The sequence below is a fragment of the Colletotrichum lupini genome, chromosome 7 (genome assembly GCF_023278565.1).
Source record: "Colletotrichum lupini chromosome 7, complete sequence".
NCBI classification, from domain to species: Eukaryota; Fungi; Ascomycota; class Sordariomycetes; order Glomerellales; family Glomerellaceae; genus Colletotrichum; species Colletotrichum lupini.
The window spans coordinates 3498011-3524084 of record NC_064680.1 but is presented as its reverse complement, the minus strand read 5'-3'; the positions used below and the strand labels follow the sequence as shown (position 1 = coordinate 3524084).

Here is a 26074-nt window from a genome sequence, read left to right as displayed (position 1 = left end):
TTTTCCTTCCGTCAGGCACCAAACATCGTCAACACATCGATCGTCAACATCCCTGTGGAAGTCGCATACCTTATGTACCTTAAGTGATGTTGGATCTAACAGCGCATTGCGGATCTTTCGGGCTTACCCGGTCGAATAATCGATGTTTCCAGTCTTTGTTGCCCTCAAACTATTGTCTTGGCTTGATCCGCAACTTGACGAATGCGCTAGGTGAAGATCACTGACATTGAAAGCCCGGGCCATGACTCACTCGACTTTCGAATTCTGTCTGATTAATGAGGACTGTCGATGTCGTTCCCAGCAGCTAGAAAAGTCTCGCCTGTATTTTGATGTCAATGGCGCGGAAGTACCAATCCAACGCAAATGTCAACCTTGGAATAGATGCTTTCATGCAGCTACACTACCTATGAGACAAGTAGAACGCCGAATCCAGCTTATCGTTCACTCATTCGACACAGGTATCATAGAGTCACTCGACAGATACAGTCGCTGTCCCTGTGTACGATATACGTGCAGAGGTTTCCCCATTGTAACATTCATGGGACGTAGTCCACACCGAGTGCTTGGTACCCCTTTCTCACAGGCCAAGCGTGGTGGCTCTTCCACTCTTCCAGCACTCCAACCAATGCCGCTCTCTCCCACTGGTCGTTGAAATAGTCCCCGTATAACATGATCCCTATCCCTGCAGTGGTCAAGTTTGGCGGTGCTCTTAGATGATGCATAGCTAGACCACATAGCTCTAATGTCATTTCTCGGACTTGATGTTCGGCCTCTCGATGTGCTCGCCGGTTGGAGACTTGTCCACTGGAAGCCCAAAGTTGTCAGCATAATCCTCAAAAAGCATGAAGGATTCATAGAAGCGTAGTGTAAAGTAGCTATCTATTTTGAGAGGCAGGGAAGCGTTTGCATACTGTAGACTAGGATCTTCGGCTAGGAGAATCATCCTTGCCAAGATAAAATGCTGTAGCGCAGTAACTTCCACATCGGAACCGTACCATACCAAGGGAAATATTTCGCCTTGAGACCTGTCTGCTGGCCTCTGCATTATGGGTATAAACTGCCGCGTACATTCGACTGCAAGGATGCTCTCTTCAACCCTCAGTCTCTCTGGACGGTATACGTCAGTCATCGTAATGGAGTAAAGCTCGGCCCCAGACGTTTTGCGGTCTCTCAGAAAAGCACAAGTGAAAGACTTACCCCACTCCCCTTCGATCCTGTCTCCCATCTTCCACTTGGCCACCTCCGACATAAACCATATCAACCGATTAGCAAACGACACTTCACGGCCCTGGTCCGGCCTTGCCGTGATCTGGGGCGATCGCCCCAGCGTGAGTGCAAAGTAAATCTCCTGCCTCACCGCCACCCAGTACACGGCGCTCAAAAGTCCAGACCATCGCGATGACGGAGCGGCCCTCAAAATTGCCTTTGTGATATCGATAAAGTTGACATTGCTATTCGCACTGCCATAACTTGTCCCATTCCCGTCCCCGTTCGCGGTCCCAAAATCTGAACTCGGCGCGCTTTGGGATTCTTCGGGATCCATCTCCTCAAACTGGCGAAGAATGAGCGCTGCGGCGGCCAGATTCTCGCGGTATTCCTCGTCCTGCGTGCTTGAGACCTCGTGCAGTGCGGGTATGCAGCGGAGCATATACTCGAAGGCACTCTGCGGCGTGAGGTCAGGGAGAAGGTGGCGCTGGTAGACGACGACACCGCCACCCCCTGGCTCTGATCGGAATTTGGGATGTCGACATAAATGGCGCGCCGCGACGGCGAATATGGCGTCGCGGAGGGGTTGGCACGAGCGTGCGCGTCTCACAACGACGAGCTGGAAGTGCCTCTCTTCGTCGCAGAGGTCGAACTACACGCGAGAAAAGGTTAACGATTGTACTTTCTTAGGTACCGTTGCAACTGTGTGGCACGTAACCCATTGAGATAGCTCTTCTACGAAGTACCGCAGTAGGCAAGCTTCTTGGATGCCCTCGGGTAGTGGAGCATTTGGTATATTCCCCACGAGATCATGGTCTTGGGTCGTGGTGTGGTAACTTCCGGCGGAAGGAGAAAAGTGGTCGACGCTTTGAGGTACGGCATGAGGACTGTGAATTGATATATCGTCTTCTCTCAATCGCACTCTCCCAGTTGACAAAGCTGTGTTTGACCAGGGAGAGGCCCCTGATGCTCCTGACCCAGCTGGCGAAGCAGGAAAAAAGTGTCCACCATCTTGCGGCGCAGGCTCGGTTCTTCGACGTTTAGTAGGCGTCGGTATTGGTGGTAGAGTGTCTTCGACCCCCCTATCATGGTTCACGAGCACCGGTGCCTCGGAAAGATTTCGACTAGTTTCGTGTAAGATGGCACTCGCAGCAACCCGAGTATCTGGCAATGATGGCTCATGACTGGCAGGAGAGTCGTTGCTGCTGTCCTTCTCCTGAGTCAGCGTAGGAGTGCTGTTCGGGGCTCGACTGTCGAACCGGACTTATACGCCAGTCAGAATGTCGAGATCGATGGCATCGCCCCAGGGTAACTCTCTTCTAGGTAGCTAAGACTTACAAGCTCGAGGCCGACTGTTCACCCAGCGCTGCTCCCGGGAGAAGGCCCCGTCATAGTTGGCAGTAGAACCCTGGCGGAAGGAAGGTCGTCGCTCAGGGCGGAAGCACTCGACGTTGCGCTTCTCGCATCTACTACAACGGGGTTGCTGGTCATCGCCTAAAGTATCGAATCATTGTCAGATACCCAGATAGACTTCAGATGAGTTGCCAAAGGTTGCGAACTGTGATCATTTCCGACTAAGAATCACAACCCCAGTCTCAACCCCGGCAACACTGCTTCAGATAATAAAACTCTACGCAACTTACACTTCTCATGTCGCTCTGTTTTACCCCAGATAAGTTGACGTCAGACCAGTGGAACCCTGAACAAGGTCACGAGGGTATGGAGACACGCGCACGCGCGCGCCCGGGCACATACCTTTGCATCTTGCACATGGCTTCGTGGCGCTTGGCATCTCCCGCGGGGATGAGCGCGGGGCACTGCTGACGCAGATTGACCACGGCTACGGATACAGCTTGCTGGCCCTCCAAAATTGATCTGACAAAGTGACACCTGCTTGTTGTCGCCGGCCGGTGGGATGGGGATATTATGTCGTTTTCCTCTTCGAACTCGGAAGGGCAAGTCTCGCCTGGTTTGCGGTCCGTGGTTCAGGAGGTGTGGGGAGTCGAAATCGTCGGCGGGGGCCAAGATAGGCGGACAGAGAGTAGGAGGATGGAAAGAAAGAAGCGGAGCATCGGCGACGCTTGCTGGAAGAAGTAATCTCAGACGTGTGGAGAAACTTGGCTTCGCCGATGCATCCGTCTGGTCCCGTGAAACGTGGCCGGCGCAAACAGACAACTCAAGTCCACAAAGATGAACGTGCATTAAGCGCCCTCGGTCTTCGGAGAGTACAAAAGACAAATACCCAAAAACATGCGGTGTAACTCTTCATAGAAAATAGGACCAACCGGTCTTATGTGTTCAAACTACCCCGCACCCTCAAGCCCTCTTCCCCCACAAAGTTGCCGCCAACTTTGGGGAGGCGATCTAAATCTGGGGACGACAGTAATTGATTACCGTATCCGGTAAGAGGCGCCGATGGAGATGCCGAGTTTCGAAGGTGTTGGAGGGCTCTACGAGACTCTTGCCCGCCGGCGTTGGGATGGCGTTCGGTGTCTTGGAACGAGTCGTTCAGACGTGTCCATTTGGCTTGATAGGGACTTTCCAGAAGGAACCAAGAAGAGCAGGAGTCGCCGATGATAAAAGAGACCGTATTCACCCAAAGCTCCTCGACTTTGAAAGCTGAGCTGTATTGCTGTGGTCTCTCTACCTCTTATCCATACGTGTACCTTGACGAATTGCGAGATTTGAAACTCAATTGACTCTCTTGAACCCCAAAAACACATCAATTCTTGAAATATTCGCAATCAAAACAACATGGCCGGAGAAAAGCTCAACGTTGCCGTCGCCGGACTCGGGCGCATGGGTATGTCTCGCCCCTCATTCCACCGAGGGGTAGCTCTCATAGCTACCTCAGCGAAGAAGCAAGCTCTAGTGCTGAGCTCGAGCGACTCCTACATGGGCTGACCACAATTGAATCAAATAGGTTTGCGACACGCCAGACACTTTGCGACCCTGACACCAAAGGCCGACCTCATCGCCGTCAGCTCGCCGGTGCAAGCTGAACTCGATGCCGCCGTCGCAGAGTTTGGCCCTCTGCGAACGTACCTCGACTACGACGAGATGTTGCGCAAGGAATCGACACTACAAGCTGTGATCGTCGCCAGCGCCACCACGGTACACGCCGAGCAGGCCATTAAGGCCATCGAGAAGGGCCTACACGTTCTGTGCGAGAAGCCTCTTAGCACAAGCGTCGATATCGTACGTTCATACTTAGAATCCACTCCATGCCACCCCTTGAAAGTAGCAGAGTCAGGAGACTAATTACCATCTGTCACACAGTCGCAATCCGTCGTCACGGCGTACGAAAAGTCCCTCATCAAGAACCCCAGCCAAAAGGTCATCTGCGGATTCTCACGCCGGTTCGATGCATCCTACCGAGACGCCTTCACACGAGTGGCTCGCGGCGACATCGGTGCGCCCTCCGTCTTCCGCTCACAGACCTGCGATAAGCTCGACCCCTCCGGCTTCTTCGTCGACTACGCCGAGTTCAGCGGTGGTATCTTTGTCGATTGCTCTATTCACGACATTGACCTAGCGCTTTGGTTCTTCGGCGAGGATAGCGTCGTCAAGAGCGTGTCTGCTATTGGTATCACAGCTGTGCAGGAGGGTCTGAGAAAGCATAATGATAGGGATAACGCCGTCGCTGTCGTTGAGTTCTACGTAAGTTCTCCCGATAATCTTAGACTTTGCGGTAGATGGAACATAAGCTAATCATATGCGACTACAGGGTGGAAAGATTGCGCAACTCTTCTGCTCCCGCATGATGGCCGCCGGCCAAGAAGACACGACCGAAATCTTTGGCACAAGCGGCAAGGTCGCCGTCAACACACAGCCCCAGCTGAACCTCGTCAACCTCTACGAGCCCACAGGTATCCGTCGCGAGATTCCTCCCGACTACTATGGCCGCTTCCGTGAGGCCTTCATCACCGAGGCCAACGAGTTCACTGCGTGCTGTTTGAACAACACCGAGCCGCCCATGAAGCTCGCCGGTGCTGTCAACGCCGTCAAGATTGGTTGCGCGCTGCAGGAGAGTTTGATCACTGGGAAGAAGATTGATTTCGATGAGTCAGGCAAGCGCATTGATAGTGCTAAGCTGTAGAGATCGAGATGGAGTAAAATGAGCATAGAATCGCGCGTCTTATGTAGTGGATGGGAACGTAGGCGCGTTGATGTTTGGTGACGACATTAGAGCTAACTTTGCTTTGATGAATTGACGATGTTTCAAAATCTTGCATGTTCATAGTCGCGTGGGGGGCATGTGTGCTCGAATTAGACACGTTTGATAGTAAAAACAACGTGGTTCTTCGTCATTATCTCGCCCTTGTCATGATATCGGGTGGGTTCCGGGGTCACGGGGCCAGTGAGTTAATAATTGACTCGACTTCGATCTATTTCTTTGGTCTTCACGCGCGTTCTAATCGCAGTATCGCAATCCACAATCAAATGCGCCCTGGTTAATGAATGACGTAGTTTCAGATTCCCTTGTAAGTCAGCACATAAATGTCAATTAGCGAGAGCCTGAGCTCTCAGCTGGTTGGCGTTTGGCCGAATGATCCATCTTCAAAGCCCCAGTCGACCCCATCATCGCCCACGTCTACCAATTGTAACTCGAACAGATTATATACCCATGATTCCACGTTGGAAGGCCTACGAAATCGAAAGCAGCAAGTCGGGAAATTACTTATTCGGGAGCGAGCGGGATCGGAGTAGGGGTAGTCCTTGGCACCCTCGTGCCTGAAATTCCCTGATTCGTTGTTGGTGGTGTCTGACACCGCCGCATTGGACAGAAACCCGCGGGATTCTCCAACAGGGCAACTCACTCCTAGCAAAACTCACATTTGGTTGAACTTTGTCGGAAGTTGACCAAGGCGCCTCGTAGAATCTTCTCATCGCATTCAGAGCCCATAGAAATGCTGGGGGATGAACCCTTCCTTAAGAGGTCCCATTTGGTATGCGTGTTGTCGGAAATCGAATCCCGCGGGTTATGTAGTCCGCAAGGGTGATCACCTACTCCAATGGCCTAAAGCAGAGCGATGAACTCCAAGGATGTAACCCCGGGGGGCAAGAGGCTCCGGTTTCTCTCGACGGGCGCGGGATTGTATCCCGACTAACCCCGGCCCTAGCAAAAAAACACATTTGGCAAGATGGAGCCCATGTCGTCATCACAGGTTGATTAAGAACAACCAAACGCTTCAATCCAGTTTCCTCCAAGTTGACAACAAGTCCACAACATCGGTTGGGTGCTCAGCGGACCATTATTGATCCCCCTTGGCAAAGTCTCATCAACTCAGCGCCCGACTCCCCGACTCCAGCCAACCAAGCACCCCTGACCGGGCTCCTTTGATGTCTCAGAAAGTCAGAATATAGCACTATACTAAGAATGGACATTAGCGTCGCGGGGCGGCTGAGGGGGGCGGGCAAGGCCTCATCGCCGACGGGTTCCTGAAAAGGAAACCCTTCGGCCAAAAGACCGCTATCATGACGCCCAGCCGCAGCCCGCAGGCAGTCTAAGCCTAGGTCTAACCAATGAGATATTCGCTGTCTTTGATGATGGTCTTGGTCCTGACTCTCAGCCCACTGTTTGCCTTCTTTGCTCACCACTTTCAGACCGAAGCCTCGAGTGCGTGCGAGTCACCCACACCACCCACCGTTACCCTCCTCTCCATGCCCTTCGCCGAAAAAGGCTTCGAAGGTTTGCACAACATGGAGGGAGACTCCACACTTCCCCGTGGGGGAGAGATGCAACCTGAGGGCCGTGTGTTCCACTCTGCCGGTGGAGAGCGTTAATGCTGCCCGCAGTCTGTCGTCGCCGGGAAATTGACAGATAGTCCTGGCACGAACCCTCGACGCCCTCAGTCACTCACACAACATTGCAGGAGCCCCCCTAGTCTGTAAACGGATGGGGTTCCCCAGAAATCCGGTTCTTGTCGTGTCCTAGTCTAATGCTGCGCGACCCGTTGGTAGTCCATCTACCTAGTCCTCAACACCAAGCCCCCCAGAAACGTATTTAGTATATAAGAGCCTCTTCGTCTCAGCTGACTTCTGATCTTCATCCCATTCTGACCCCATCATCCATTGTCAAATACTACCCTCCGCGGCTGTGATTGCCTCATCCCCGTGGTCTCATCCTCATTCCTCCTTAGAGCACACATCAACACCCATCAGATCGCAACCATGGCGAACAGCTCAGACTCCCTGAAAAAGGCCAAAAGCCTCGACAACCCCGAACACGTTGAGGACTTCATCGACAATGTCGAAATCAACCTCAACCCCGCCGAGGACGTATCCTACGGCCGCAGTGGCTTCCGTGGCCTCGCCGATTCTCCGTACGTTGGCGGTGCCGCCCTCCTGGCGTCTCTGGGTGGCTTCTCCTTTGGCTACGATCAGGGTGTTATCTCCATCATCAACGTCATGAAGCAGTTCCACGACGTGTTCCCACAAGCCGCAACACCCTTTGGCAAGGGATTCATGACGGGCATGCTCGAGTTTGGTGCGTTCCTCGGGTGTTTGTTCATGCCTACGCTGGCCGACAAAATTTCCCGTAAGAGGGCGCTAGCGGCCGTTGTGGTCATCTTCAACATTGGTGCTATCATGCAGACCGCTGCGCCGAATTATGGAGTTTTGGTCACTGGCCGGACTATCGGTGGCATTGGCGTCGGAACACTTGCAATGGTGAGTTAAAGTCTCCTTCTTGAAACCGTCTTGTCTCATGGTGAGAATGAACGCTGGCTAACGAATCTCGATGACAGGGTTCTCCAATCTACATTTCCGAAATTGCACCACCTAACCTCCGAGGAACTCTTCTCGTGCTCGAATCTGTCTCCATCGTCCTCGGGGTCGTCGTCTCCTTCTTCATTACCTACGGAACCCGTCACATGACCGGTGAGATCGCCTTCCGTCTCCCTCTCGGTCTCCAGATGGTCTGCGCGACCGGCCTCGGCATCGGCATCCTCTTCTACCCCTATTCTCCTCGTTGGCTTGCCCTCGTCAACAGGCCCCAGGAAGCTCTCGACTCCCTCGTCCGCCTCCGCCGACTGCCCGCCGACGACCACCGCGTTCAGACTGAGCACCGTGGCATCATCAGTGAGGTCGAAGTGCAGAAGATCATGCAGGAGAAGTACCACCCCGGAAAACGTGGCCTGAGACTCGAACTCGCTGGTTGGCTGGACCTCTTCTCCCCGCGTCTCTGGCGTCGTACGGCGGTCGCCGTCGGCGTGGCCGTATTCCAACAATTAAGCGGAATAAACGCGTTTATTTACTACGCCCCGACCTTGTTCCAGTCCCTCGGACAGTCGGAGGAGATGGCGCTCGTCATGTCCGGTGTATTCAACGTCCTACAGCTCGTCGCCGTGTGCGTGTGCTTCTTCGTTATCGACAAAGTGGGACGCAGACCGCTGGCAATCTTCGGTGGTCTGGGCGGTGGCACCTCATGGGGCATCATGGCAATCCTCACAGGTGTATATTCCAAGAACTGGAGCGCCAATACCGCTGCGGGCTGGGCCGCCGTCGCTATGGCCTTCCTCTTCGTTCTCCTCTATGGAGTTTCCTACTCCCCCCTGGGCTGGGCCCTCCCGGCGGAAGTCTATCCCAACTCACACCGCTCCAAAGGTGTCGCCCTGGCTACCGCAACCGTGTGGCTTTTCAACTTCATCGTCGGCGTCGCGACCCCGCCCATGATGGACAAGCTCGGGTTCGGCACCTATGTCTTCTTCGGAGCCTGGTGCTTCCTCTCCTCCGTCTGGGCCTTCTTCCTCGTCCCGGAGACCAAGGGCAGGACGCTAGAGCAGATGGACGAGGTTTTCAAGGATACTTCTGCGCAGGAGGAGAAGGATATCATCAGGCAGCAGATTCTCGCTCAGCGTGCGCAACCGCAAGGCGGTGCTGGTGTGGAGGGAGCCAAGTACTCTGTTTGATCAAGCATAGCAACATCTAGTTACGGGAGGCGTTTCTCATGGCATCACTCTAGGCAGGCTTTTGTTTTGATCACCTTTGTACATTTACTAGTACGATTACGGGCTATGGGATATGAATATCAAGATACCATTTCAAACTCACAAGCATTCTCCCCTGAAGTGATTTACACTGATCAGAACGATCTTTGAATTACCTATGGCACTAATGTGGCGTTATTAGGTGGCCAGCGAAAGGGCAGGCTATGGCAACATTAAGCCATTTGACCCTTGTGTGGTCTCAGCAGGATGCGGGTTCCTGGCCGAAATTGGCACGTTCATACATGTCAGGAACACATTAACTGACTTGAATCGCGGCACAACCTGGAATTCTTCCTTTCAGCCATAGGAACTTGAAGGAACCGGCCAAGGACAGAGAAGACACGGCACTCACAATCCGGCAGATATCCGACTACACAAATCTTGTAGACGCCGCTTACATTTCACCCCTCGTCATTGGGTTGCTCCTGAAACGCCACACTTTCTAGCCAGACTTCGCTTTCGCTGGAGGACAGAGACCAAATTACCTATTTTGGTAGGCGTCGGCGATGGTCTTGGACTGATCGACGACCGGCCCGCCCTTTTCCCCTCATCACCCCAATCTCCTCCACACATCCATCATGCATCCCCGTACGCGGGGGAAGGGGCGGCTGCACCGAGTAATGGCCGAAGGAACTCCAATGACTTACACGCTGGCAGACAGACCAGACTGGCCCCTCAAGAGGGTCCAACTGAACCATTTCCCCAGATAAACTCATTCATCCCGTCGGTCTTCTTCGGACGGCGTGGAAGAAGGTAGCCCCATGATGCGGGGGAGAGCTTTGAGGGGAGCTGTGGCCCTCGCACCTTATGCGCCACCGAGAGTTGTACTCGCGTCTCAATCTCTCTTTTCGTCAGGAGAGGAAATATCTACGCGAGGTCAGTTGCCTTGATACGTCGCAAAGGCATCTCGACATGTTTCCTGGCGGGTTCACGACGGAATTCATATTCCTCTCGCCGTGAGCAGTAGATGGTATTGGGTCCATGGAGGATAAATAGCATGGCATCTGCAGAGATGAAGTCCAGAGGCTTGATCGCACCATCAAGAAGTCAACTCGCCAGACCTTCGCCCTCGAAACACCCACAATCTGTCGCATTCGCAACACATCAGCAGCTATGGAACCTCTCAGAATCGCAGTGGCAGGATTAGGACGAATGGTCAGAAATTCTTATTCGTCACAACAACACGAAGAAAAGAGCCCCGGCTGACAACAAACATAGGGTCGTCGCCATGTTCAGAACCTCATCTACCGCGTCCCGAGAGCCTCTGTAGTGGCAGTTTGTAGTACCGAAGCCCACGAGCTGGAGTGGGCGCGCTCCTTTGAGGAATACAAGGAGTTCAACGTCACAGTGTACGGCTCGTATGAGGAGATGATCTCCCACCCGGGGCTTCAAGCTGTGTGGATCTCCACCAGCACCGATGTCCACGCAAGCCAAACATTAGCAGCTATTAAGAAGGGTCTCCACGTGCTGTGTGAGAAGCCCTTGAGTACGAAGATGGATGAGGTACGATCAGCTTTCATCCCATTGCGACCTGACAGACATAATTCCCGGCCCTTGGGCTAATCTCTCTCCGTCATATTAGATCGCAGCCTGCGTCGACGCCGCCAAAGCCCGTCCAGACCTCAAAGTCATGGCCGGCTTCTCCCGCCGCTTCGACGCCTCCTACCGCGACGCCGCCACCAAGATCTTCGACAACAAGGCCATCGGCAGCCCCTTCATCGTTCGCTCCAACACGTGCGACCTCCTCGACAACACCGGCTTCTTCGTGCGCTACGCCCCGCGCAACGGCGGCATCTTTGTCGACTGCGCCATCCACGACATTGACCTCTCACTGTGGTACCTCTCTGACCCGATTCCAAAGTCGTGCTGGGCGACGGGCACGCTGCAGCACCACCCGGAGCTCGCGCAGATGAACGACGTCGATAACGGCGTCGGCGTCGTTGAGTTTTGGGGCGGCAAGATTGCCTACTTTTACTGCTCGCGCACGCAGGCCCACGGTCACGACGTTTGTACCGAGATCACGGGCACTGAGGGGAAAGTCTCGGTGAATGTTGTCCCGAGGGCCAATAATGTCGTTGTCGCGGATAAGCTTGGTATCCGGAATGAGGTGCAGCCTGAGTACTGGCAGCGCTTTGAAGACGCTTTTGCGCTGGAGGCGAATGAGTTCACTGAGTCGGTTCTCAGGAACAAGCCAGTTCCGCTGCCTCTTGAGAAGGGTGTCAAGGTTATGGAGATTGGCCGCGCTTTGCAGGACGCTCTTCTCACAGGAGAGGTTCAGAGGTTTAATGAAAAGGGAGAGCGTATCTAGAGGACAGAGGGGGATCCCATGATTAGGTAGATTGGAACAATTGCAATACATGCTCTAGTTGAATAGAAAGTTCGAATACTCAGGTACTGGCTTCGAGTCCCAAGAATAACTTAGGCAAGCGCGCTCGCTCGAAAGGCGAATTTCAGTGGGGATTGAGGTCAAGCCAACGGTTGACACACACTTTCAAAGCTCAGTGGACCGGGAGATACCCTACCTTTTGCAGTGCGGGAATGATACGTATTTTCCGGCCTCGGCCAACTCCCGCTCGCCGATCACCCAAACTCCACTTCACCGGGCTCCGGTGCTGAGGCGGTCCACTTTTCCGGTCAGCGTCGCCCGCCCCCCCCCCCCCCAACTCAGGGTCATCCCCAACTGTATTACCAGTAGCGGAGCAACCTTATTTCGAATTCATCTGTCTGTTTTCTCCATCCTCTGAGACCGTATTCAGGAGGTTTCCTCGAGTAGCATCTTCATGTAGCACGAATCCAAATACTACCATGTTAGGACCGACCTGCAGGTTGTGACGCCCGATGAGTTTGGGCCCTCTACAAGATCATGATGCGTCAGCAACGGCTCTCTCCTATATTCAACCGGATCCTCCGTCAGCAGCCATCACACCATTTTGTTAGATTAAGCTTTGCCGAGAACGTATTTTCGTTGGTGTCGGCCGCAAGGAGGAGCACCTTCCGGCACCTTACATTTACGAGCTGCACTGGTCCTCCTGATGACCACATCGATACTCCAATCTGCTTTAATTCCCTGCTGTGGTTGTAGAAATACTTCTTTCTATATGTCTTTTGCAATGATAGTACAACTTCGATACGAACTATCCAAATATCCAGCTGGCTAGTACATAAAGTACCCATGAATCTCTAGCTAACTGGTAGAAAGTTTACTTTGCTGCCTTCAATCTGACAATTGTCTTCATCGTCCCACAAGCATTCAATCTCAGTATTTCCAGCGGAATACTATGCATCCTCTACCCACCATCATCCTCGCCCTCGCAACCGTGGCGGCTGCTCAGAAAGTAGGCAACCTAGTCCAAGAACAACACCCAAAACTCTCCTGGCAAAACTGCAGCAAATCCCCCAACGGAACCAATTTCTGCTCCACCATCGATGCAGAAGTCGTTCTCGACGCAGAATGGCGCTGGATCCGCAACGCAAACAGCATCAGCAACTGCTACACCGGCAACCAATGGGACCTCGCGCAGTGCAACACGACCGCCTCCTGCACATTAACCTGCGCCCTCGAGGGAGCAGACGCGCAGAGCTATAGAGACGGGTACGGCATCACCACTGGGGGCAACAGCCTGTCGCAAAAGTTTGTGACGCAATATGCCTTTTCTTCCAACGTCAACTCGCGCATCTTTCTGTTGGAGCCGGGTGGGACGGATCGGTACCAGACTTTTGTGCTGATGGAGAGTGAACTCGCTTTTGATGTTGAGTTGTCGTCTGTTGAGTGTGCTATCAACAGTGCGTTGTACTTTGTGGCTATGGAGCCTGATGGTGGCATGGCGAGGTATCCTACTAATGAGGCGGGGGCGAAGTACGGGACTGGATATTGTGATGCGAGTTGTCCGAGGAGTAATCGGTTCGTCGGGGGAAAGGTGAGTATCTACGTTATCATGTTTATTTAGCATCTTTCATTTTGTGTCTCAACTGACTGGGCCCACTGATGCAGGCAAACGTCGAGGGTTGGGTGCCCTCAGAGACAGACCAGGTCCGTGGAACAGGGAATAACGGCGCTTGCTGTGCTGAATTTGACGTCTGGTAAGGATCTTGGTACGCTTTATCAGAAGAAAGGACTAAAAGCATGTCTCGAAACTTCCAGGAACTCCAATGCTCACTCATACTCCATGATCTCGAAACCTTGCGTCGACACTGGCTATAAAGTCTGCCAAACTACGGACTGTGATGCTGCCAACACAGGGGGTTCGGGCCAAGTTCTATGTGACAAGTTCGGTTGCGACTACAACCCATACAGACTTGGCGACAAGGAGTTCTATGGCAAGTTCAAGACCGTGGATACAAGTAGGAAATTCACGTAAGAAACTCTCCCGATGGCGTCGACCATACTGTTTTTTCCAGAACCGCACAAGATCCCTGAGTGACTGCTGATACAAATAATATGCATAGGGTAGTGACACAGTTCTCCGAGGACAACGTCAAGCAATTCTTCATCCAAGATGGAAAGAGGATCGAAACACCCGCGACATCTTATTCCGGATTCCCAAACGCCAGCGGCCTGAGTCCTGACTACTGCAAAGCTCTGCCCACGAACTTTCAAGATCCCGAGTATTTCGCTCAAGTCGGCGGCTACTCGCGTCACAATGAGGCCCTACGACGCCCCATGGTTCTGACAATGTCCATCTCGAATGATGTGAGTCCATCACCAGTCACAAGAGCCCTCGCCCTTCTTGAAGGGGAGCTGATTTTGTCAACTAGCACTGGGCCAATAACCTTTGGCTCGATTCTACGTTCCCGCCGGATCGTGCGGGTCTTCTAGGAGCGGAGCGAGGACCTTGTCCTTCATGGGGTAACGGACCGGAACCTCAAGAGGTTGAGAGATATTATCCTAACGCATGAGTCTATAGAGGGTTCGGTACGAGAGACTTTTTCGGTAGCTAATATTTCGATAGTAAAGTTGCGTGGTCCAACATTCGGTTTGGACCTGTTAGTATCCCTATTACAGGGTAGTTAGTTCGAACCGTAGTTAACAAAGAGATTAATTGAACTATATAAATATTTACGTAGTAAGTATAAAAAGGAGGTTCTAACCGTAAGTTAGGCTAGTTATAATAATTATAAATAGGGCCCCTAATTAGCCCCTGCGCAGTCGGCTATATACTACAATCGAATTAGACTTTTAATTTAATACTAACTTTCTTTTTTTTTTATTAATTTAACTATTATAATTAGAAATATAATTCGACCTCGGGCCCGTTTACTAAGTCGTCTCCCTTTCCCCTTTTTCTTTACTCTTTTTATATAACCTATCCTTTTATTTATATAATAGCTTTTTTATTATTTATAAATTACTCTAATCCCTTATTTAATACTACTTTTATAAAAGCGTTTATAAGGTTATTTTTATTATTAATCTAACGGATCTTAAGTATCTTGCGCTTTTTATATAATTACTTAAGGGCTATAATATCGATTATAAGCCTCTTTTTTTTTATCGTTCTTAATTTAACGAAGTATTTATATAGCGAGTAAAAATCGGTATAAATAACTATTAAAATAAGTAAAAGGCTAATTTAATTAGTAATCTTCTTTAGCGTTATTAAAATTACGTAAGAGAGGTTAATGCTATTAACTATACTATATATTTCTAACGCTAATATACTTCTTATTACTTACTTATTTTTAGTTAATAAGTAATAAATTATATTACTATATATAGTAAATTCGCTCTCGCTTATACTCTTATTAACTAGGATAATAATATACCCTAATTACGAAGTAAGGTTGTTATTATTTATAAATAACTTATTAATAAAGACGTAGAGCTTATTAATTATAAGGTCGATTAGGTAGTAAACGAGACCTTAATTAAGATTCGTTTACTACTACTTAAGCCGCTTATTAAGTACTTCGATATTTTATTTAGTTAGATCTATAGCTTATACTACCCTAGCGTAGTTAAAAGTTACTTTAGGTTAATAAATACTCGTAATATATACCCCTTACACGAGCTTAGCTTTATACTACTTTTTAATATTAGTTACGTTTAGATTAATAATATTAATCTTCTCGCCCTACCTCTTTTATTAAAAAACGACGGTTTTTTTTTTAATTATAAGAATCCCGCTATTAAATACTAAGGGGGTATTTATTATAAAGACCTCTTTTAGCTTTATTACGAAGCCCGCTTTTTAAAGCTCCTTATCCTCCTTTTTTATAAAGTTAATATTAAATAGGCCTAATATATCGTCGGTCTATATTCTAATAATCCTAAATTAGTTACTTTTATACTCTGCGATTAATAAGTACGGGTCGTACGTAAAAGTAACTATTAATAGTTAATTAATATAAAAATCGTAGTAAGTAGCTTATTAATAAGTACCTAATTCTACGAGTTTATATAATAGCTTAAGTACTTTAATAATCGTACTTTCTGGGTACTTACTAACCATTTCCTTTAGTAAATAGGCCAGGATTTTTTTTATAAACCCTATAGCCGATTAGGTATAGGCCTAGGTAATATTACGGCTCTAAATCTCGTATCCCTTTTTTTATAGCGATACTATTAGTATTATTATTAATCGTTAGTTATAGCGTTATATAGTAGGCGATTAGGTAAGTAGCGTTACTTTTTTAACGTTACCGTATTTTTAAATTACGTATTTAGACTTCTTATACGGCTAGGGTGTTCTTTTCTTTTTAATTTTACGAACTATTTATAATTTAAATATACGGAGGTTTATATGTTTTTTTAGGTTATATAGGATAAATCGATAGACCCCTCGATTACGAAGAGTATCTACTTCGATAAGATCTAATCCCTTATACGGCTTTTTAATAGTTATAATTACGCCTTCTTTACGTAGTTTAACCGCTAGCTTAAAATCGGCTTTTTTTATTATTATATAAAAAGTATTAATTACCTCGTTACTAGTAATAAATTGCCGCGTTAGGGCTTGCTATTATAGTCTTTTATAACGTCTCGTTAGTAATATTAGTACCTTTTTAGTAATTTCCTCTTCTTCGTCGTTTATTAATACTATTACGACGATTTTATTAAGGATAATTTCTTATACTTCTATTACGGGTTATATAGTTTTCCCTAGCTCTTCTTCTTCTTATAAGTTAGAAATTACCTCGTTAGGATTTATATAATACGGTTTAACTACCGTAATTAATACTTTAAGTAGTTAGTCGCGATCTTTTATAACTATATAAGAGCGCTCGTTAACGGAAATTAACTTATATAGCCTAGCCTATTATTAAGTAATTTTGCGTTATATTTATATATCCGAATTTAGTAATATATTTAAATTATCCCCTATATTAGGCCTATTATGCATAATAATTACCTCGTTAACTTACTTTTTTATACTTACCTTGCGCAGTACTTATATTATTTTGTTAATTACTCGGGCTCGTTAGCTTATACTTAGTAACGGTAGCGAGGCTAAGGTCGTTTTTAAATATATTCTAAATATTAATAGCGTTAATATAAGTCCGTTAGGCCCTATAATATCGTTATAGTATTTAAGTACTATCTAGAGGCATTCGTTATTAATAAAATTCGGATTTTCCTCTTTAATAATTCTAAACGCCCTTTTTAACTATTAATATACCCTCTCTACTTTTTTAATACTATAGTGCGCTTTAATAAGTACGACTTTTAGCTATATACCGTAGGCCGTCGTATTATCCCTAAATTCTACTAACTTAAAGCTAGTACTAGCGTCGGTTTTAATACCGTTTAGTAGTCCTTAGTATATATCGATCTAGTTTTTTCGTAGGGCTACTTATACTATTTTTATTTATAAATCCTAAAGGAATTGCCCTACTTAGAAGGATATAGCTACGTCGATTATATATAATACTAGCCGACTATTTAAGTAGAAAATATTAACGACGATTTTTTAATTAAAATTAAGCTTATTACGTAATTTAAACTTAAATTTGCGTAGGCTTTGCGCATTTATTTAGTATTAATAATATACTTTTATTAACTATTTTAGCACCCTTATTTCGATATTATTATTACTTAATTACTTTAGGAGGTTATATAGCTTCGTAACCGACGGGTACCCGAATTTCCGGTATAGTTTTCTAAGCTCATTTTCTATTAAGTAATTAATTAACTTCGTATCGTTAATAAGCTTTATAAATATATACCCCTATCGTCGTTTAACTATTTTAAAGTACTTATTACTAAAGATTCTATTCCTCGTATTATTAAATATAATACCTAGTTAATTTATATTTTTTAAATATAAGAGAAATAAGGTATTAATAAGTAAAATATAAAAAGTTATTATTCCGAAGTACGTCTTTACTTCTACTATACCTAGGGCGACGATTTCCTTACTTAGGCTAAAACTAATCCTTATAATACCCGCCGTTAACGTATTAAATATTACTAGCGTAATCTTTTATAGCGCTTAGAATTACCCTTTTCCTTTAGTTAACTATTATAATACCTTAGTATTTAGGATAATTCTATAAAAATTATCTAAGTTATACCTTTTACTTATATAAAATACTTATATAAGCTTAGTATTTAAAAGATCTAAGTAGTATAAAAAGGACCCCTCTAACTACCCTTAGATTTACTTAGTACTATATTCTTTTTTTTTAAATATTAAAAGAGATAGCGTCTTCTCTTTAATTATTAAGAGAATAGGCTTTGGCCTTATTAAATTTGCCCTTTTAGCCGCCTTCGTATTTATTATTTAAAGGACCTTCCCTTACTATCTATAAATAAAAACTTACTTATTAAAAGCTTTTACTACCCTCTATTTATTTAGCCTCGTATATTTTCTAGAGGCTAACGGAGCGAAAAAAGAGTAGTTAATATCGTCGATTTTATTATAATCTAATTTATTAATATAGGGGGTAAGATCTTTTTTATTTTTTAAATCTTTTATAAGGGGTATATACTTTAAGCTACTACTTTAGCTACCGTTATTAAGTTCCGTACCCCTAGATCTACCTTTATAAATAATAAGGAATTAGTTAAATTAACGAGGGCTAGTTTTATTATTTACTACTCTTAACTTTTTATACTATTTATACGATTTAATACGCTCTTCTTTAAAATAGTTACTTAACTAATTTTTTTTATTTTATAAATATAGTATTACCTCTTTTATTACCTTACTTATAAGTTAAATCTTTACTTATTTAATAAATCTAGGCCTCTTTATTAGCGATTACTATATTTAGTCTCTTTTCTTTTCTTATTATACGTTCGATCGACTTAATATTATTAATAAGGGCCGTTATATACTTAGAAGTAGGTTTAGCGCGGTATTTTTATTTTAATATTAAAGCTAGATCTTAGCCTTAAATAAAGCGTCTCGTAGTTTTTAAGTAACTTATATAGAGTTATTTTTACTTTTAGTATACGCTAGACTATAGTATAAAAATATCTAACTTTTTACTTATTTATCCCCTTATTTAGCTAAGTTTTCGCTAGCTTATCGATTCGATCGATGAGCTTTTTAAAAATCTTTATTCGTAATTTACCTTTTATTATCCTAGTTATAAATACGAAAAAAATCGCTCGTAGCTTAAATAGGAGCTCTAGGTTCTTATTATAAGTCTCGAAGCGGCTTCGGATTACGTTAATTATATTAAAAAAGTCGTTTTAATTAAGATTACGCACCGCTTCGTAATAATAATTAGAGGCTTTACTTACGAGTACGATATTAATTACTAAATAATATTAGTATTCCCTAATTCTAACTTTTTTATAATAATTATAAAATATCGTTAGGGTTTTTTTATAAAACCTTATACTTCCCCCTAGAATATAATTTCTTTTTTAAAAAGATCTTTTTAAGGTTGATAAATTACTTTATATTTATTATTAGATTTTTAGTATTTATATACAATCCCTGCGTCGCTACGTATTATTAATAACTTTAGGTCGTTTACTTCCTTTTTTATTAGCTAATCGGTACTAAATTTCGCGTTAGTAACGTTAATAAGTTATAACTTAAAATAAGTAGAATTATTAATTATTATACTTCTAGTACTATATTTTGCCCCGGTATATCCTTTTATAATAATAAATTTCTGTTAGTAATTATAAGGAGGAAATCTAGGTCGTTTACCTTTTTTTTAAATTTATTAAAGCGATTATACGCTCTATTAACCTATACCTAGTTTTATAGTACGAATTCCTTTTTTATAATTATCGCTATTAGTATTTTATATAGCTCTTACGATTATAATTACGCTAGTAATACCCCTCGTTTATAAAGGAATTTATTAACTACTTTTACGATTTTTAAGCTTATACTCGTAAACTATTTATCTAGCTAGTAGCTAAAGTCGTTTGCGATCTTATAAAATAGGGGTTACCCCTATAGCCCCTTTTTTTTATAAACTTTAATTAAATAAATTAATACTACGTTAATTTACTTATTATTAAGCTAATCCGCAATTTTATATATCTATATTCCCTAATAATCCGGGTTAATATTTACTTATTTATAAGGGATTAGGATTTTATTTAAGATCGGGTTTTATCCTCTTTTTTTTTACCCTAACTTACTAAGGGTCGTGCTCTAGCTTATACTTATATTAATAATCACTAGCGTATTTAATTTTAATAAGAATATATTTAATCCGCGCGCTAGTTATAATAAATCCGTACTTTCGCTACTTAACGAATTTATTAAGGTCTAAGAGATTCCCGCTTCTTTTTACTATCTCGCTATTACTCTTATTTTTATTATTTTTAGCGATTACTATTACCCTTTTAGATCGCTAGCTATTATACTTACTAAAATCCTCTTTTTTATTTAGTATAAAAAAGTAAGTTATAGTAGTTCCTTTTTATAATAATAATAATAAACGTTTATATTACTATAGGAAGATATAATAATTAGTCTCGGGATCTTTATTAGTTACTAATTTCTATTATTTTATATATTTCTAGCCTCTTAAGCCTCGTACTCTTTATAATCTCTAAATAGCTTTTTTCCCTAACCTACCTCTTCTAAGGTAATATTCCGTAAGAATAGTTAAAAGTAAATGCCGTGCGGCTTATAAAAGAGCTATATAAGCTATTAAAAACCGTATAAGCCGTTAAATACGGTTAACGAAGTTAAGCCCTCTTTTTTATAAAATCGTAAATTTTAAAAACTTATTAAAAATGCCTACTTATTACTCGTACGCAGTAGGGTTAGATACTTTAAAAATCTTATTTTTTACGGCCTCTTAGTACTCTATTTTATATCTTTTAAGTAGTTTTTTTTATAGCTTAATTACGGTTAGGTAATTATCGCTTACTAGCGATCCCTTTTATTACTTAGTTAATTTTTCGAAATTAATAATCTCGCGCCGGGAGCTAGTATAAAAAGAAGCCCTTTAGCGGTCCTTTAAAAAATTCTTTTTCCTCCCCTTAAATCCTCGTCTTTTTAACCTTTTCTTAGGTTAATAATAATTCTAGTAGGAGGTTATAAAACTACTTTAAAGTAGCCGCCTTTTTTTTAAGTTAATTTCTAAGATCCGTAATACTCTTAACTTAATACTATTAAGACCTTTAAATCCCCTCCTCCCTTATTAAACCGTCCCCTATATTATATTCCTAAGTAATACTTAAAGAGTAGTTAAGGGAGCTATAAAGAAGTTATTTAAATTACGGGCTTAAGGTTATACTCATAAGATCCTTATAATAATAGACTTTTTTATATATTATAAATCTCTTAGCTTAATAGCTCCTATAAGGTTACCTTTATTACTAAATAAGAATATTTACGTTTAAAAATCCCCTTTTTAATTACGTAATACTTTTTTATATTATATTATTAAGCTCGTTCGTTGCGCTAATTAATTAAGTAGGTAGTCGTTACGTAAGTATTTCTTTTTTTTAATTTAACTAGTTAATTTTTAATCGCGGGCCGGTTATAGAAAAGTTATTTAATAAAAAAGCTATTTGGGGTAATAGTAAAAGGCTAGTTACTTAAGTAGTTCTATTAATTAACGTATTTTAATATAATAAACGTCGACCTTTCGTAAGTAATAAAGGGCTACGATTACTTAATTCTATATAGTATTTAAGAATTACCTCTTTTTTTATCTACTTCTATAAAATTAATTAGTACGAATCTCCTATCCCGTACGGTATTAAGAGGTCGTTTTTTCTATATAATAAGATACCTTACCGATTTATAATAATCGAATTTAATTACTAATTAGTATTAATATCCCTATTATAAAGTAGTTAGTTCGAACTATAGTTAACGAAGAGATTAATTAAACTATATAAATATCTACGTAGTAGGTGTAAAAAGGAGGTTTTAACCGTAGGTTAGGCTAGCTACGATAATCGTAAATAGGGCCCCTAATTGGCCCCTGCGCAGTCGGCTGTATGCCGCGGTCGAATTGGACTTCCAATCCGACAGGACCTATTGGGACAATAGTGTAACTTTAGTCGAAAAATGTCGAAAGGGAATGTGAGTTCGACAATGCAGTGGATGAAGATCTAGACTCTAGTCAAAGGACAGAATCTAGTCTCTTCATTAACATCTTCAACACGCAGTTGACACCACGGTATCGATGGCGTATCTGCATAGTATGCGCTCGTTTCCTTCTGCATATAGGTATCTTTTCTGAAAAGACATCGTTGAATGTACGAGTGACATATTCGCTACGTGCTTCCACGCCAGAAACATCATTGACACTGCCGCAACTCCTTCCCGTCAACCCAATTCCTATGTAACCCAGCCCTCAACCTTATAGGCACCTTCACCACCGCCGTAGGCTCCGTAAACCTCTTGGTATTAATAACATGCAACTCACTCGACATGGTCCCATAATTGTTCACGAGCCCAATCAAGAACCCATCCCCCTCCTCCGCATCCTCCCCCCTCGGCACAAACACAGGCTCCTGCACCATGTGCCGCGGCCCAGGATAATACACCTCCAACTTCCCACTCTCATGGTCAAGATGCCCCAGCGAATTATACAGCGGATGCCCCCCGCCCAGCACGGGCATGATGGCAGGGAAATCGGTGCCCAGCGAGGGATCCATCATGTCGAAGAAGCTGTGCCGGTGCGGCTTGGACAGCACGCGCTCGTCGATGCGCGGGAACTCCATGTCGTGGCGGAGGACGGGCGTCGGCGCGGGGAGGTCGAGGGCCGAGTCTGAGTTGGCGCGCGGGTCGAATTCGAAGCGGACGTACTCGGCGCGGATGTCGTGCGGGTCTGGGGCGTTGCCCTCGGCGTCGGGCCACCAGAAGAAGACGTTCTTGTCTGTGAGGGGCAGGTCGAAGACGATGTTGCCTGAGGGGGTCTCGTAGGCGTTTGTGGTGTGGCCTGGAAAGGCGTTTGGAGCGCGGAACCACTTTGAAGTAGAGAGAGATGTGGTTAGCTTTTAAACTCAGAGCATGGCGAGGATAGCGGTATGGTTTTCACCTTTACGTCGGTTCCTTTGGCGCCGCGTCTGGGTAGGACGCCTAGATAGAAGGGCACGTTGGGATCCCATTGCCAGTGCTCCCCGCCCGCCTTCAACCGATCGATATCACATATCTGTGGAATCATCGGGAATAACACCTGAAAACGAAAGTCAGCAAACAAACACATTCGAAGTCTTCTGCTTTCCCAGTAGCCCATACCCAATTATCCGTCACGGCACAATCATGAATCATGCCAACAACAGGCGCAACAAGCCAAACAGTCTCGAGAAACTTGCCGTCAGGGGCGATACTGAAATAACAAACATCAGGCGTTCCGTCACCCTTTGCCTCGTACCCGAAACACACAAGCTCGCCCGTAGCGGGATCCAGCTTGGGGTGCGCCGTAAAAGTACAGCTCGGCAGCTGGCCGTCAAAGTCGCAGAGCCCCTTTGTCTCGAGTGTGATCGGGTCCATGAGATATGGCGGTGCGTCCTCCTTGATGGCGAGGAGAGACTTGTTGAAGTAAAAGATGTTTGTGTTGGCTGTGGTGCGTACTTTGAATTCGACTGCGTCCGTGTATTTGTTTCGATATGCGCCTGTAATCATTGCCGGGAAGCAACGTGTCAGAGTCGTATGAAGTCGTAAAACCTTTGTAGAGAGAGGGACGAGTGTGATTAACTAACCTGCGAGAGCTCGATTTGCATCTCGTTCTCGGACAAACTTTTCTGTCCGCACGTATTTCTGTTGAAAATCGACGTTGCCGTTGTGAAAACAGAACGCTGATACGTTTCCATCGCCATTAAACCACTAACATCGAATCAGATGATATTCCCAGTTTTCAACACAAACATGAAATGTTTCACGGCAAATCAGAAAGTAATTGCAAAGAAAGAAATTGATGCATCGCGACGCAAATACATACAGGGTCATTCTCAATGAACGGCGGAAACTGAGGATCCGGCATCACTCGGAAGAACGTGCCGTCCAGCTCGGCGGGAACGGTGCCGACGACCTCCAGATTCCGAACCTCGCCCTCGAAGCGGCACGGTTTCATGAAGGCCGAGAACTGGGGCCGATCCGGGAAGGATTTGGCGGGTGGGTCTGCGAGCGAGGCGCGGAAGTGGCCCGCCATTGTGTGATCTGAGCTGTGGTTCTTCGGGTGCGGTTGCGAATTTACGGTGTCGGTGGTGGTGGCGCGTGCAGGAGCGTGGGTGTGGGTGGGACAAGAAGAACGTTTTAAGGAATATACAAAGTTGGGCAGGATACTAGAAACCTCGAGACGAGGGATGAAAACCTGCTTTGCTACGATGCGGAGAGGAGATATTTAAACCTTTATTCTATTCCATCATTTGAGACGATGACCACGAGGGATTGGTATCAAGTTTCGTATCACCCGCAAGCGGCAAATGTGGGATGGCCAATATCCCCGCCACGTGAGCCCGGGAGCCCCACTTTACCCCGGGCTGCACCCCGACGACTACTATTTTTCGTCCCGACAGGCTTCCCGCTGTCGTGAAATACCTAATGATAGCGAACTGATGATCATTCAGTAACATGCCAGGCGCAGAATTCTCAATTGCCGTGTTTAAACTGGATACCAATTGGCTGTTGCGGGCTTGGCTATGCCAAATGCCAAGGCTGCTATTGGTCCAACCCGTCCAGCCGCCCTATCTCCCCGGGCCGCCAGCTCAAAGTCCGCGGCTGGAGAGAGTTTGTAAGCGGAGACGGCATATCAAACAAGCGCGAGGTTACCGTGAATGATGATTTAAGATGCCGTCACGTTCTGTATAGAGACATAGTTCTTGGTCCGAACACCTCGGGAAAACCCAAGCGTATGGGTTGGCTGATGTTATGTTACGTTCTAAAGCGGTAAATAAACTCACGATGCTATATTTACACAAGGCAGGCAAGGTCTTGAGATTCAATCTCCATGATAGAAATCTAGTCTCCATGGGGAGCCATACACTGGATTTCCATTGAGAGATCATATTTCTAGTCGATATGTACACTTGTCAAAAAGCTTATGCAGAATCAGCTCAGACAGGTCTTGTGCCTTGTCCCTCTTCTCTATTCCATCAGTACGATATTTCACGTAAGAGAAAAGGAACCAGAACTTCAATTGAATCTCAAGACGCAACTGTTCTGCTAATCACAATGCCTACTTTCAACTTCTCTTTGCTAATTATCATTTGATGTCTCATTATCTTACATAGACATCTGGCATTTGTAAAAAAGACATCTGCGACACAAGTTTGAATGGAATTTATCTAAGTCGAGAAAGACGATGATTAAGTCTATCCCAGCATAGGTAAAGAACATCCAGGCTTCAATTTCCTTCATCATGTCCGCATGCGAAAGTTCATTATTTGCACTCTCCAATGGAAAATAAACAAACAATTATGAACATCACTTTCAAGTTCCAATAGTAATAGCATCCAAACCTTGTCAACTTTTTACTCTTAATCCAGCTGTCATATGTCAACTACTAGCTTTAAGGTGAAAGTGGTCAATGACTTCATCGAAATGTAGATTTTGAATAATGCCTTGGTAACAAAGTAATGATGCCTCGTCAGGTCGACAACACGGAAATCGTCCTTGACCATACTAACAATAGCCATACCCACAACACAGGTGTTTACATTCCAAGACTTGAATCTATAAAGCTTGATCCCAATTCGTAAGCAAAGCTCCGCCTCCGATACCCCCAAACCTAGCACCTCGGAAGCAATTTACCTTACTTGCCTCTTTCGTCACCTGACTTTCCCAATCCACGCTGCTCAAGGGCCCAAGGCTGAAGGGTGCTCAGTCTACCACTTGGCTTGCTCCTCGTACCTCGTATTAACACACCCAATCACCACCGTCGGACTAGCCCCATACCTCCCGTACCATGGCTCTATTACCTCCTATACAGTTATTATTTTAAGAACCCGGCTATTTTAACTATATCGTTTAGCTATTTTGACTATACGCCACAGTTAACAGTCCCCACTTTTCCAACCAATTGGCCCAACTCACGAATTAGCCTAAGTTAATTAGGCTAATTTAATAAAAATCCACGATTCGAGCTAATTCGACGATTACCGTACTTTTTATTAAAATAATTTAATTATATAATTATCTAACTAAGCGGAATAACTAATTTAAAAGCTAGCCTCTTATTAGCCTACTTAAGTTAATAATTCCGATCGTTAAGATTACGGCAATTAATTATAGGTAATTAACGGCCGTACTAAGATCCCCTAGTTATAATCTATACTAACTATTTAGATCGAGGGATTACTAAACTTACTTAGTAATAACTATAGCGTAAATCCCTTATTATTCCTCGTTAGTAGTATTACTTATAGTTCTACTTCCTTAACTTCTTTTACTTCGCGAGTAACCTCTACCTCGCGGGTAACCTCGGCCTCGACCTCGGCCTCAACCTCGGCCTTACTTAGGCTCGGTAATAGCCGTTATATATAGATCTTAGTTAAGTTA

The 26074-nt window shown here is 44.9% G+C and overlaps 6 protein-coding genes across 6 annotated transcripts; 4 read left to right on the top strand and 2 right to left on the bottom strand.

Moving 5' to 3' along the window:
• Positions 1 to 536: 536 nt before the first annotated feature.
• Positions 537 to 2978, bottom strand: CLUP02_14088 (uncharacterized protein; the record flags this gene model as incomplete). The annotated part of the gene is made up of 7 exons (XM_049293021.1): positions 537 to 804; positions 996 to 1107; positions 1198 to 1858; positions 2215 to 2288; positions 2545 to 2700; positions 2850 to 2864; positions 2936 to 2978. The coding sequence occupies 7 exons, from the start codon at positions 2976 to 2978 to the stop codon at positions 537 to 539; spliced, it is 1329 nt and encodes a 442-aa protein (XP_049150167.1).
• A 982-nt stretch (positions 2979 to 3960) lies between these two features.
• CLUP02_14087 (uncharacterized protein) lies at positions 3961 to 5305 on the top strand (the record flags this gene model as incomplete). Its single annotated transcript, XM_049293020.1, has 4 exons — positions 3961 to 4009; positions 4130 to 4404; positions 4486 to 4866; positions 4934 to 5305. 4 exons carry the CDS (start codon positions 3961 to 3963, stop codon positions 5303 to 5305), a joined length of 1077 nt encoding a protein of 358 aa, XP_049150166.1.
• Positions 5306 to 7380: 2075 nt separating this feature from the next.
• Positions 7381 to 9119, top strand: CLUP02_14086 (hexose carrier protein; the record flags this gene model as incomplete). The annotated part of the gene is made up of 2 exons (XM_049293019.1): positions 7381 to 7878; positions 7956 to 9119. 2 exons carry the CDS (start codon positions 7381 to 7383, stop codon positions 9117 to 9119), a joined length of 1662 nt encoding a protein of 553 aa, XP_049150165.1.
• Positions 9120 to 10310: 1191 nt separating this feature from the next.
• On the top strand, positions 10311 to 11505 carry CLUP02_14085 (myo-inositol 2-dehydrogenase; the record flags this gene model as incomplete). Its single annotated transcript, XM_049293018.1, has 3 exons — positions 10311 to 10352; positions 10416 to 10700; positions 10780 to 11505. The coding sequence occupies 3 exons, from the start codon at positions 10311 to 10313 to the stop codon at positions 11503 to 11505; spliced, it is 1053 nt and encodes a 350-aa protein (XP_049150164.1).
• A 970-nt stretch (positions 11506 to 12475) lies between these two features.
• CLUP02_14084 (glycosyl hydrolase family 7) lies at positions 12476 to 14013 on the top strand (the record flags this gene model as incomplete). Its single annotated transcript, XM_049293017.1, has 4 exons — positions 12476 to 13114; positions 13189 to 13277; positions 13339 to 13551; positions 13644 to 14013. The coding sequence occupies 4 exons, from the start codon at positions 12476 to 12478 to the stop codon at positions 14011 to 14013; spliced, it is 1311 nt and encodes a 436-aa protein (XP_049150163.1).
• A 7857-nt stretch (positions 14014 to 21870) lies between these two features.
• On the bottom strand, positions 21871 to 23726 carry CLUP02_14083 (9-cis-epoxycarotenoid dioxygenase 1; the record flags this gene model as incomplete). Its single annotated transcript, XM_049293016.1, has 5 exons — positions 21871 to 22542; positions 22614 to 22751; positions 22814 to 23190; positions 23278 to 23401; positions 23517 to 23726. 5 exons carry the CDS (start codon positions 23724 to 23726, stop codon positions 21871 to 21873), a joined length of 1521 nt encoding a protein of 506 aa, XP_049150162.1.
• Between the last annotated feature and the right edge of the window lie 2348 nt (positions 23727 to 26074).